We start from the raw sequence: 14,185 nt of genomic DNA on the forward strand, positions 1-14,185 counted from the left end.
ACTAAATTTTTACTGCCTATGTTTTCCTCTAGGACTTTAATGGTGTCGCGGCTTACATTTAAGTCTTTTATCCATCTTGAGTTTATTCTGGTGTGTGGTATAAGTTGGTGTTCTAGTGTCATTTTTTTTTTGCATGTCCCTGTCCAGTTCCCCCAACACCATGTATTGAAGAAGCTATTTTTACTCCTTTTATGCTCCTGCCCCCATTAGTTGAACATAGAGACATGGGTTTATTTCAGGGCTCTCTATACTGTGCCATTGATCTATGTGTCTGTTTTTATGCCAGTACCAGGCTGTTTTGATTACAGTGGCCTTGTAGAACAGTTTGTTATCAGGTGCTGTGATTCCCCCTACTTTCTTTCTCAAGATTGCTGAGGCTATTTGGGGTTGTTTTTGGTTCCATATAAATTTTTGAAATATGTGTTCTAGATCTGTGAAGTAGGTTATTGGTATTTTAATAGGGATTGCTTTGAATCTATAAATTGCCTTGGGTAGTATGGACATTTTAATGGTGTTAATTCTCCAATCCATGAACTCAGTATATGCCTCCAATTATTTGTATCTTCCTTAATATCTTTCTTCAGTGTTTTGTAGTTTTCCGAGTACAGGTGTTTTACTTCCTTGGTCAAGTTTATTGCTAGGTACTTTCTTTTTCTTGTTGCTATAGTATATGGGTTTTTATTTTTCTTCCTAGTTTCAATCTCTGGTATTTCATTGCTGGTGTACAAAAATGCCTTCAGTTTCTGAATATTGACTTTGTATCCCACTATTTTGTCAAATTCACTTATGAGGTCAGGTAATTTTTTGGTGGAGCTTATAGGGTTTTCTATGTACACTATCATGTCATCTGCAAATAATGACAGTTTTACTTCCTCCTTTCCAATTTGGATGCCTTTTATTTCTTTTTCTTGTTTGATAGTTGTGGCTAGAACTTCCAAAAAAACATGTTGAACAGAAGCGGAGAAAATGGACACCCGTGTCTTATTCCTGATCTTAGGGGGAAAGCTTCTAGTTTTTTGTGCATTGAGTATGATGTTAGCTGTAGGTTTCTTGTATATGGCCTTTGTTATGTTGAGGTATGCTCTCTTTATTCCCACTTTGCTGAGCGTTTTTATCATAAATGGGCACTGTACTTTATCAAATGATTTTTTATCATTATTGATATGATCATGTGGGTTTTGTCTTATATTTTGTTTATGTGGTATATTATGGTTATTGATTTGCGAATATTATGCGGTCTTTGCATCCCTGGGATGAATCCCACTTGATCATGCTGTATGATCTTTTTAATGTGTTGCTGGATCCAGTTTGACAATATTTTGTTGAGGATTTTAGCATCTATGTTCATCAACAATATTGGCCTGTAATTTTCTTTCTTTGTTGTGTCTTGACCTGATTTTGGAATTAGGACAATATTGGCCTCATAGAAGGAGTTTGGGAGCCTCCCCTCTTCTTGAGTTTTTTGGAATAGTTTGAGAAGGATAGGAGTTAGTTCTTCCCTAACTGTTTGGTAAAATTCACCTGGGAAGCCATCTGGTCCAGGGCTTTTGTGTGCCAGGAGTTTTTTGATTATTGCTTTAATTTCACTAGTTGTTATCAGTTTAGTCAGGCTTTCTGCTTTTTCTTGTTTCAGTTTTAGAATATTATGTTTTCAGAAATTTGTCCATTTCATCCAGGTTGTCAAATTTCTTGCCATATAGTTGTTCATAGTAATTTCTTACAATCCTTTGTATTTTTGTGGTATCGGTTGTGATTTCTCCTCTTTCATTTCTGATTTTATTTATTTGGGTCCTCTCTTTTTATCTTGATGAGTCTAGTTAAAGGCTTGTTGATTTTGTTTATCTTTTCAAAGAACCAACTCCTGGGTTTTTTGATTCTTTGAATTGTTTTTTTAGTCTGTGTCATTTAATTCTGCTCAGATCTTGATTATTTCCTTTGTTCTACTCGCTCTGGGCTTTGTTTGTTGTTGTTCCTTTAGTTCTTGTAGATGTAGGGTTAGGTTGTTTATTTGAAAATTTTCTATCCTTTTTAGGTAGGCCTGTATTGCTATGAACTTCCCTCTCAGGACTGCCTTCGCTGTGTTATTAGGTTTTGGACTATTGTGTGTTTGTTTTCATTTGTTTCCAGAAACTTTTTGATTCCTTCCTTGATCTCATTGTTAACCCATTTATTATTTAATAGCATGTTATTCAGTCTTCATGAATTTGAATGTTTTTGAGCTTTTTCCTTGATGTTGGTTTCTAGTTTCAAGCTGTTGTGATCTGAGGAGATGCTTGATATAATTTCAGTTTTCTTGAATTTGTTGAGGCTATCTTTGAAAATGTTCTTTGTGGTGAAAGGTTCTCTATATATCAATTAAATTCACTTGATCTAGAGTGTTGTTCAATGCAACGATATCCTTGTTGTTTCTTTGCTTGGAAGAACTGTCTGTCCATTGCTGACAGTGAAGTGTTAAAATCCCCTACAGTGAGTGTGGGGAACCGCTCCTTGTGTTTTGGGAATTGTAACCCTGGCCGTGAGCCAGACTCCCCCTCTGTTGCAGTGCCTGTGTGGTAGAGATGTATTCTTTTAGCCTTCTTTTGTCTGGGAAACTCCTTATTTCACCTTCCATTTTGAATGAGAGCCTTGCTGGGTAGAGTAGTCTTAGTTTTAGGCCTTCGCTTTTCATTGCTTAGAATATCAAGAAAGCAGATAGAATTTAAAACTAAAATAAGAGGAAATAAGATGGTAAAATGGAGTGATAGAAGGGAGGAGCAAAATTTGAGATTTGAAATAAACTATAATATAAAAATTAGTGACTTAAAATGCACAAACTGGTAGGAAAAGAATGTTAAAAAGCTATGCAGGAGAGAAAATAACTCATTAAGACAGCAGTTCTCAACCTGTGGGTCGCTACCCCTATGGGGGTCGAACGACCCTTTCACAGGGTCGCCTAGGACCATCGGAAAACACATATATAATTACGTATTGTTTTTGTGATTAATCACTATGCTTTAGTTATGGTTGGGGGTCACCACAACATGAGGAACTGTATTAAAGGGTTGCGACTTAAGGAAGGTTGAGAACTACTGCATTAAGACCTGTGGTGGAATTTGTCTCAGTAGAATCTGGTTTTTACCACTTTATTCTCTTTCTGGATCTGCTTCTGGTGACATCACATTGTGTCCCAGTCTGGGCCTGTGCGTCCTGTTCCAGACTATCAGCGATTCCCGTCTGTGGCGGTCTCCTTCGGTTCTTAATCTCGTCGGTCTGTAATCGGCAGTCAAGCTTCAGCGCGGCTCATTGGGGGGTAGTTCCTGCAGGCGAGGCTAAAGCTTCCCCTCAGGCTGGTGCCACTGGCAGAACAGTGATCAGCCTGAGCAGGACGGTGCCTGCAGTATGGGGGATGAGTCAGTACTGGGGTCCCGTCGGCTGCTCCCTCAGCTCTCTCCCCAAAGCCACCACCCCAAACTCTCCTCAAGTGTCACTGGTCCACTCTGCCTTCCCTCTGCTGGAGTCCAGGGTAAGTGGAAGCCCGTGAAATTTTGTGCATTTTCCCCTCTTAAGAACCTTTCTGTGCCTCCAGTCATCTCTCTCAGGTCAGCAAAAAATAAAAAGACAAACCTGTAGCTTTTTGCTTTTCACAGCCAGATGTTATCTGTTTTACTCTTGGGTCTGATACTGTAGGCTAGGGGGCCCAGTTTCAAATTTAGACCCCACACTTCTCACAGGGAACCGCCGGCTGCTGAAATATTTCCCCATACCTCCAGCTGCTGCCTGTGGGAGCCCAGCCGGCCCTCTTGGGTCTCCTCTGCCCTCCGTACCAGTCACATTGTGATGGAGAGGTTTCTTCTGTCTGTCCTTGATTATAAGGCTTCTTTCCAGCTAGTGTTCAGTTGGTTATTCTGGATGATTTCTCCACAATTAAGTTGTAATTCCAGATTGATCCTGGGAGGAGGTTAGTTTCTCTTCCACTTACTCCTCTGCCATCTTGGATCTCTGCATATATCTTTTTGAATTAGTGTTTTTGTTTTCTTTGGATAAATATCCAGAATTGTAATTCCTGTATTGTAGGGCAGGTGTATTTTTAATTGAGGAATTTCCATACTGGTTTCCACAGTGGCTGCACAAATTTACAATCCCACCAATAATATATGAGGGTTTCCTTTTCTCCACATCTTCATCAGCACTTGTTACTTGTTATTTATTGATGATAGCCATTCTGACAGGTATGAAGTGATATCTCATTGTGGTTTTAATTTGCATTTGCCTGAGAATTAGTGATATTGAGCATCTCTTCTTCTTTTTAAGTATATTTTATTAATTATGCTGTTACAGTTGTCCCAGTTATTTCTCCTTTTCCGCCCTCTGTCTGGTACCTTGCCTTTCCTCCAGGAATCCCACCCCTCCCTTAGTTCATGTCTATGGGTTGCATGTGTAAGTTCTTTAGCTCCTCCCTTTCCTATACTACTCTTTTATCTTAAAAAATTTTTATTTATTTTTAGAGAGAGGGAAAGGGAGGGAGAAAGCGAGGGAGAGAAACATTGATGTGCGAGAGGTACATCGATTGGTTGCCTCTCACATGCCACCAGCTGGGGACCTAGCCCGCAACTCAGGCATGTGCCCTGAGACTTGAACTGGCAACGTTTCAGTTCACAGACTGGCCCTGAATCACACTGAGCAACACCGCCCAGAGGGTTTCTGCTAATTATGTTTCTTTTTAAAAATTTTTATTATGCTTCTTAATCCCTGCAACATTTCCCCAATTCTCCCCTTCCCCCTTCCAGCTGATAACCCTCCAAATGATTGCCATATCTATGATTCTGTTCCTGTTCTGCTTGTTTTCTTAGTTTGTTTTTGTTTCTGTTTTTATTTTTTAGATTCAGTTGATAGTTGTGAGTCTGTTGTCATTTTAATGTTCATAGTTTTGATCTTCTTTTTCTTAAATAAGTCCCTTTAACAGTCATATAATAAGGGCTTGGTGATGATGATGAATTCCTTTAGCTTTATCTTGTTTGGGAAGCACTTTATCTGCCCTTCCATTCTAAATGATAGCTTTGCTGGATAGAGTAATCTAGGTTATAGCGTCTTGCTGTTAATCACTTTGAATACTTCTTGCTAGTCTCTTCTTGCCTGCAAAGTTTCTTTTGAGAAATCAGCTGACAGTCTTATGGGAACTTTGTAGGTAACTCACTTCTTTTCTCTTGCTGGTTTTAAGATTCTCTTTATCTTTAACCTTTGGCATTTTAATTGTGATGTGTCTTGGTGTGGTCCTCTTTGTGTCAATCTTGTTTGGGACGCTGTGCTTCCTGGACTTGTAGGTCTATTTCCTTCGCCAGATTAAGGAAGTTTTCTTTCATTATTTTTTCAAATAAGTTTGCAGTTTATTGCTCTTCCTCTTCTCCTTCTGGCACCTCTGTGATTCAGATGTTGGTGCATTTAAAGTTGTCCCAGAGCTTCCTAATCTTCTCATTTTTTTTTCAATTCTTGTGCCTTCTTTCTGTTGCAGGTGAATTCTTCCTTTTGTTCCAAATCATTGATTTGAATTCCAGCTTCCTCCCTTTCACTGTTTGTATCAGTCCCAATTTGGCTGCTCGTGGACCAGTTCAATGTGGTTCAGGATTAGGGTTTGTAAGAATATGGTTGCTTCTTGGATAACTATGGATTTAGTACAGTGTGAACAGAAAGAGATGTGGGGTGTTCAAATAATGCCAAATGGAGGAGATGGTTTAGAGAATTTGTCCAAGGGGAAGGAGAATTGGAGTGCTTTTCTTTTTCTGTCTTGATCAAACTTCTGGCTTAGTGATACTGTTAATCAAGTGAGGGAAATATAAGAAGAATATTTTGGAATGAGAGCGACTTGAGCACATAGTTTTAAACAGTAAACAGGTTTTTAAGTTTATTCTAGCTTGGTTAAATTTTATTTTCATGTTTAAGTATTGTTATTGTAAACATTAACTGCTGTGTTTATTAGAGTTTATGTAGAAAAATTGGGACTCAGACCAAAGACCTGGGTTCCAATATCAGGTCCCTAGAATAATCACTATAGTAATTATAACTACCACTTTTATATCCCCATTTATGTGTCACTGTGCTAGTAGGTCCTTCATATATATACACTATCAGTAATCCTCACCATAAACTAATTTCCAGGCTCAGTATTATACTGCTTTATAGATTAAGAAACCTGAGAGTTTACTTCTCGGAATCACAGATTTTCAGTGGTCATGCTGTGATTCTAACACTGGTATGTTTGATTCTGAAGTAGGTACTATTTTCTATATCATATTGCCTTTCTTTCTAACTAAAAATAATTTCTTAAGTTTTAGGTCCCTGTTTCCTTATCTATCAAATAGGGATAGTCAGATCTGTCACACCTATCTCAAACTGTTAACTGAATATTGCGATATTATCTATATTTTATTTGGAAAGAAAAGTATAAATATTTGTTTAAATACCAGACAGGCCTTATAAATATGGTCAACTTTAGCATTATCATTTGTCTAAACAGTATTTTACTTTTTAAGGTGGTGGTATCATGGATACAGAAATGTCTGAAGATATAGACCACAACTTAACTCCTACCCTTGACAGCATGTCTTATGGAATGCCGAATCAAACAGGATCTGAAAATTCATTGCTGGATGAAGATGATTATTTTTTGAACTCTGGGGATCTTGCAGGAATTCCAGTCGTTGGTAGTGACAATGAGGATGAACAGGATTTTAGTTCAAAGGACAATCTTGTTTCTTCAGTTCATACTGATGATAGCTTGGAAGTAGAGAGAAGAGTCACACAGCATGAATCAGACAATGAAAATGAAATACAGATTCAAAATAAATTAAAAAAAGACTTTCCCAAACAGTTTGATCAGGTTTCTGTCTTTAAATCAATACCGAAAGATTTTAGTCTAGTAAGAGAAAACAGCAAGGAGACATTTTCTGGAAAGGAGAAAAATAGAGACCTAACTTATGAACGTGAAAAACAGTTGGACAAACCCCATAAAGAATTGGATTCGAGGTTGAAAAGCAGTTTTTTTGATAAAGCAGGTAATAATTGTTGGAATAGAGCAATAAAACAATAAATAACATACTTATAATACAGCTTTTATTACTTCTGATGCTAAGCAAAGTAGGAACAATTACATTCGTTGTAAGCTTGTCATTTTTCTTGTATCCTTGTTCTTTGAGGAGTGAAGTTCTCCCCGTAATTTTTGGTAATGGTATAAATGGTTGAAAAATAGCTCTAAACCTCATTTCTCCCTCCCCTGGCTGCAATATTTTGATGAGAAGGCAAGATACTCAACATCACCTGTTCATTTTCTTTGGTTGAACATTGGAACCTGAAGTTGAATTTAACTTCTTCGTGCTGTAAACACTAATTCAAACTGCTGCCCCACCAAATTAGGGAGGATTTTTCTTTTTGATAACATTTCTATTTGATGTTTTAGAAGTTTCTTGAGGCTGTTCCTGAGCCTCTTTGCTCAGTGTACCCTATACTTTAGCTCTAGTTCCATTCTTGAATGTATCATATATTTTCCTCATTTCTCCTTTTCCTCTTAGTGTTCCATTTACCTGCATGCCATTTCCTCTCTTTGGAATATGCCTGTAAAAGTACTTTTTATCCAGCAATGCCTAACTCAAACCTCTTCTATTCTGCAATCATCCCTAACCTTTCTACATCAAGAATGAATTGTTTCCTTAGCTGTATTTCCATAGCATTTTGTCCATAACTCATTATTTATAGTCCATATCACACAGTATTATAGTTCTGTATTTGTTTCTGCCTTATATACTGGTGTAGGAGTTTATTGAGGGTCAGATTGTATCTGATTCATCTTTGTATTCTTGGGTATAGTGAAAATAGTAATGTTTCAATAAATGTTCTGTACATGTGAGGGAAAGTAAGGTGTAATTTACCAACCCTTAAATTTCTTCTGACAATACCAGGAAAAAATAGAGTAGAAAGAACAAATCAGTATTGTTAAAAACAATTAATTTAAGCATCCATTATGTAGAAGGCTGTGCAAGGGTATACTATATTATTAAGTATACATTTTTAGTATTCTCTATAGGGATATTGACTATTATGAGGGTACTTATCCTCAAGGATCATAATGTCTTAGTAATAGAAGGGACAGGACAAGTCAAGTATTACAAGTATCAGTGACCAGTTGAATAGCTAAGATTTAATTTATAATTAAAGACAGTGGTGGGAGAGTTTGTCCTAAGTCAATACATGAAGATTTCCTTCAAATAACAAACAGTGTTTTAAGTATTCTTAGAGATGATTTTTAACTTACTGGCCACAAATGATTTTATAGAGGAGAGGTGAATTTTTAACTGAGCTGAGTCTGGAATACTTTATAAAAATGAGGATAGATAGAGGGGACTTGCAATGATACAAGCAGGAATGGGGAATAACCAACGCAAGTAATTTTCAGAGCATAGGGAGTAAAGTAACCACTTTATTTATGTTTGAGCAAGGAAAAGTGTGAGGTGAGGCTAAAAGTTAGATGGGGCTGGATAGTTTAGTTTGAATGAAAGTACCTTAGATTGTTTTTTGGGGACCCATCTCATGCTAATGAGCATCTTTGTTGGAAAAGAGGTGATTATCAAATGATAGCTTTTTAGGTCACTCTTTATAAGATTTATTATTCATATACATGTGTTTGTTTTGTTTTGTTTTTCTTTCAATAGCTAATCAAGTTGAAGAAACATTACATACTCATTTACCACAAACCCCAGAAACAAACTTTAGGGTAAGTTTTCAGTGTGTATGTAGAATGCTGTAACTGTGGCAAGTGTCAAAATTTTCTTTATGTCACTTTCTAAACTGTAACTATATGTGGTAGGAAGAGCGCTGATCTTTTTTTAAATTTACTTTATTAATTTGGAAAGGACATCTTTGGAGATGTTCAAAGAAGTCTTTTAGATTCTATTTGTATTTGATATTTAGACATATTTCACATTTACTTTTAGGCATAGGGACTCTAATGACTGTCCGTAGAATTCTTAATTTCCAGTGAGTTTTTCTTTGGGTGTTGAACCTGAAGAGGAATAATTTTAAGATCTGAATATTTATTAATCCTTTATATTGTGTTTTAGGATTCCAGCTATCCATTTGCCAATAAAGAATCCATTGGTTCGGAACTGGGGAATTCCTTTGCATCAAATATTAGAATTAAAGAAGAACCTTTGGATGATGAGTATGACAAAGCAATGGCACCACAGCAGGGACTACTAGACAAAATTAAAGATGAACCTGACAATGCTCAAGTAAACATTTCACCTTTTTTTTCTCCCCTTCTTTTCCTTTCACACATGAATTACTCATTTGAGAGCGGAAGTTGTTGATTAAGAAGTGAAGTCATTTGTTGACAGGGTGAGAGGAGACTGTTAATGAAGGTTGAGGCAATTTGAATTACCTTGTGAGAATAATGCTAAGGAATCAACAGGAGTTACATTAAATGTTTTCTGAGTAGTAATTAAGGCTTTTAATCCACTTTGTTCCTAAATGCCATTGTTCTCTGATTTTTACAATTTCAGTGCAGAATTAGGGAAGGTGTGAGTCTTCAAGTATTAGAGCTTGATACAGAAGACATGGCTGAAGGTTTATGAGTTTATGGTGTGACTGAGTTTATATAAGGTAATAAGCCTTTGCAGTTAGTGTTAATGAAATACAGGCTATGTATGGATTTAAGTGTTTTTCAGGAGGGAGTAATGGACAGATTATCTTTTGAAGGGTTAATTGATTGAAGAACCACTTCATTGGGTTAGTGAGTAGAAGGTTAAAGGAGGCTTTGATGGATGATAGGGATACCAAATTTGAGATCTATGAGTAATAAAGGTAAGGGTAGACCTCTGCTATTTTAGTGTAGCTCTCTATGTAAAAGTCAGAGATCCTGTAAGTCAGCGAAGTTATTCATGCAGTTAATGATGTTACAGTAGTTGAGATGGAAGAAAAAAATTAAATCAGGTATTGAAATCAATACTTTTGTGTAAGAAGGGGAACAAGGGTTGAATATATGGTAGCATTAATTATTTGAGGGTGATCTATGTTTTATACAGATTGCATTAATTCAGAGCCTGAGAATGTAAAGATGATATGAATTAGCTATTTCTCTGAAATGGCAGTTGATACAGAGAAAGCTTGTCTTTCCATAGCTTCCTGTTATACTAGAGGGTTTGAGAATGTGACTTCTGTGTAAGAGATTTTTTTTTTCATTCAGTTGTATTTGAGCAGGGTTTCTTAGCTTCAGCACTATTACATTTTGGACCAGATAATTCTTTGTTGTGAGAAGCTGTCCTGTGCAGTGCAGGATGTTTAGCAATATCTTTGGCCTCTAACTAGATGCCTGTAGCAAACCCCAACTCCCCCTACCCCCCATCCCCTTCCAAGTGTCTCTAGATGTTACCAAATGTCCCTTGTGGGAGGAGAAACATCTGTTATTGAGAGCCACTGTTTTAAACTAAGGAGATAGAAGAATAGCTTATTTATAGATGTAGGTGATTTATAGGGTTAGATTGTTGCTCATTTAAGCAAGAATTTCATGATGCCCAGTGGAAGGTAGCTGTATAGAATAGTGGTGATAAAGTTGTAGAAGCTGGACAGGTATGATTGTAAAGGGCTACAAAGAAGACGGTAGAGAAGGAACATTAAAATATTTGAGTAGAAGATAGATTGAAAGCATATTTAACTAAAGCAGGCAAAATGGAGATCTTGGATATCTGAATTAAGTAAAAAGAAATGTCCTGACACCTAGAGAAAATGTATGTGGGAGTGTATGCCTCAGGAAAGTACAACCACACATGTACACAGGACACATCTTCTGTCTCTTTGCACACCCTGGTGTGGACATGGAAAATCCATAAGAAAACATAATGATGGTGGGGTACCAAAGGCATCCTGTTTTCGCTGTACATGAGTCAATGACACTGCTCTTGGGATGAAAAGACAGTTATAGCAAAGAGCTAATACATTGGGGAAGAGGACATCAGGAGGAATTATTTGTACTACTATTAAAATAATCAGAGGTTTGGTGGCTGGTGACTACTGTAAGATGGAACTGTCAGGACAAAGAAACACCTACATATTTATACTCTATTCAGAATGTAATACTGTGTTATGAAACATTGAATATGAAATTTCATCATGATTATGGGAAAGAATTTCCCCAAAGGCTTTCACCACCTAATTGATTGGACTCTTGAGAACCAAGGAGGAATGTGTGTAGGTCCTGGACAGAAGGTCCAGAAGCATTCTTTACCCTGACCCTACATAAGGCATCCCAGCATGTGAGTGGGTAAAGCTTTTTTCTCTGAGAAGTCCTCTCTATCAGCTACACCAATCCTGTAGGACTGACCTTTGATAATTCTTCTAGAAATCTCTCAGGAGACCTCATGTTAAACTACGGTTCTTTTCTTTTCCTCCCCTTCTCTTCTCTACTTCCCCACTTCTCCCTGTTCTTCCCTCCTCCCTTTCCCTTCTTCATTGTCTTGTTCTTTTAGGTACTTCTTCCCCATGACCATTGGAAATCTTTATTCCTTGCTTTTCAGTACTGTCTAATACTTTACCACTCATTCATTTCCCATAGACTGGAAAAGGAGTTCCCATGTATTATTTTCTTACAGTAAAACAGTACTATTAACCTAAAGCTCATAAAATACTAATAGATTGATTTTGCTTTTGACCATTGATTACTAGTAGTAGCTTTTCTTGTGGTTTAATAAGATCATAGCTTTAGCTCATGGCACTGAATCAAAAACTTGTCTTGGCTTTTTTCTTTAACTTGTAGTTTTGCTTTCAGCTCACTCCCTAATTCTCCTTACACGATTCATTTTAGGTTTAATTTCTTTACTTTCCTGTATAAATCACTAAAGTGCTGAAATGTGTGTATATAAATTTCACTACTTATTTGCTCTTGATTATTTCTCCTATTAAGATTTTCTGAATTTGTCAGTTGTCATCCTCCTGTCTCTGTTACTGACGTAACATTTGGCCTCCCAGTTTCATTGCTTCATTCAAATCACATTGCGTGTCACCATAGTATTTTCTGTAGTGCTTTTACAGTTACAGGTGCTTTTATGTGAACTATGTTGTTTCATCCTCTTCAGAAGGCCAGAGTAGATGATACTAACTCCATTTGTAGAGGATGAAACCGAGGTTCATAGAGGTTAATTTAAGTTAGTGACTCAAGGAGCCAGTCTGGAGCCATAATCGAGTTCTTACTGTTATTAGTCTACTAATCTTTCTGTAAATAAAAGTTGTTTGATTTTTTCTAAAAAGCCTAGAGGAGTTTTTAAAATAGAAACTTCAAAGAGTCAGATAACTTATTTATCCTTTTCCCTTTTTTGATACATTCTAAAAGTTGGAAATTCAGTAAATGTTACATTACTATCATGATTTTTTCTTTTCTTTTTGCTCATAATAAAAGAGCTAATCTACAACCTTTCATTGCAATTAATGGATTAGAATGGGAAAGCAAGCTAATTGTCACAGTAGTAAGTTATATAGTTTTCGAAATCAGAACGCAGTAATTAAATGTTGGGACTATTTGTAGTCATAACCAAGTTTACTTGGCTATAGGAACTGGGTCCTTCATTTCTAAAATACTTTCTTGAGAAACTGATATGGATCTTCCTTTTTGGTAAACAAAAGGAAGTTAAAGATATTGGTAAAAGAGTTTTTGTTTTGTTTTGACTCCTGTTTTTCTGCTTCTGAAAGCTTTTGGGTCATCAGATTTTCACTTCTCAAATTATTAGTCATTGATTTGTTATTAATGTTTGTAAACTTATTGTCAGGGGATTCTTAATAAACATGATTTTGCCTTGAAAGCATTGTAGGGTGTATAAACAGAGTACTAAGGTGTATAGTTATTTTACTATCTTACGTAAGTAATACATTCTTGATGCTTAAGGAATGTATCAGAAGTTTGGAATAATTGTCACTGACAGTGAGCAAGAGAGCTGATGGGAGACCATTAAAGCATACCATTTTTTTTCTGAGATAAAAAACGTTTTTTTTTACTTTAAGTTTGCATTATACTATATAACGTAGGAATGTCAGGACTGGTTAATATTAGAGAATCTTTTAATATATAGCTTCACCAACAGGTCAAGTAATATTATACATAGATATATAGATGCCAGAAGACATCTCATGTAATTCACTATGCATTTCTTATAATAGATACTCTCTTGATCATGGTAAGGAAATATCTACTTCAGATCAATAACAGTCATTGAACTTAAAACTAAAATGATGGAAATCTACTATTTATCATTACTAAAAGAACACAAATTACTGATTCTGCATTATTATTTAACTCTTGTTGGATTTCGACCCAATACATGTTAAAGAAATTAGAAGAAATAATGGAAAAGGGGAGACAAAATTATCATCATTTGCTGGTAAGGATCTTTATTAGAGAATTGGTAGAATTCATGAAAGTTTAGTGAAGTAGCTAGTTGAATGTTAGTTGAATGTTAATTAAATAAAAGATAGCGATATTCTGTAAATCAGTTGTTTCCCAATTAGATAATATGATGAGAAGATACACTGTTTCCTACAGTAAGACAACTAAAATGTACTATGTCAAATAAAAGATAATTTGAATGAATGGTAAGACTTTTTTAAAAAGATATCAGTTACTTCCTAACTAAGGTATGGTTTTCATATAATTTTGATGAGATTATCAATAGGTTCTCATGTTTTGAAAAAGAATAAATAGGCATGGAAACACATCTTATACATATGTTATAAAAAATAGGCTGATTAGTGCACATTCTCCTGGCTGTGAGGGTGCGCCCTGCTCTGCAGACTCGTGAATAAAGGCCTCGCTTTACTGCTCAAGTCCTGTGTCCCGGTTTTTATTGTAAAAAAAAAAAAAATAAATAAATAAATAAATAAAAGGCTGAGTAATAGGCATATTCTATTAATTGGTTAAACATCCCACAGTTATTTTCATTAGAATAGTATGGTTTCATAAGGTTAGTCAGACTAATGATACAAAAGAGATTGCCACAAAAGAGACATTTTTAAAGGAATTTGATATATTATTGGTGAATGGAAGGAATTCACCAGCTATTATATTTGGAGAAGTAAAAAGGAAAATGCCTATTATACATCAAAATAAATAAATCCCAGATGGAGTTAAAGCAGGGTTTGGCAAAATATCAGTAATGGGTCAAATCCAGCCTGCCCT

General features: G+C 36.0%; 1 protein-coding gene across 4 annotated transcripts in view; it reads left to right on the plus strand.

Annotated features, from left to right (window-relative positions):
• ZMYM4 (zinc finger MYM-type containing 4) overlaps positions 1–14,185 on the plus strand; it is a 123,491-nt gene that overhangs the window by 64,824 nt on the left and 44,482 nt on the right. For 3 of the 4 annotated variants that reach the window (XM_090269084.1, XM_090269085.1, XM_090269086.1), the window contains exons 3-5: positions 6,507–7,028; positions 8,679–8,740; positions 9,087–9,257. The exons of the other annotated variant lie outside the window; for it this stretch is intronic. In XM_090269084.1, coding sequence (XP_090125210.1) covers positions 6,507–7,028; positions 8,679–8,740; positions 9,087–9,257 — 755 coding nt within the window. The remainder of the gene's footprint in view (positions 1–6,506; positions 7,029–8,678; positions 8,741–9,086; positions 9,258–14,185) is intronic. 4 annotated transcript variants of the gene reach the window in all.

Source organism: Furipterus horrens, unplaced genomic scaffold (genome assembly GCF_987537825.1).
Source record: "Furipterus horrens unplaced genomic scaffold, mFurHor1.1.pri manual_scaffold_3, whole genome shotgun sequence".
Taxonomy (NCBI): domain Eukaryota; kingdom Metazoa; phylum Chordata; class Mammalia; order Chiroptera; family Furipteridae; genus Furipterus; species Furipterus horrens.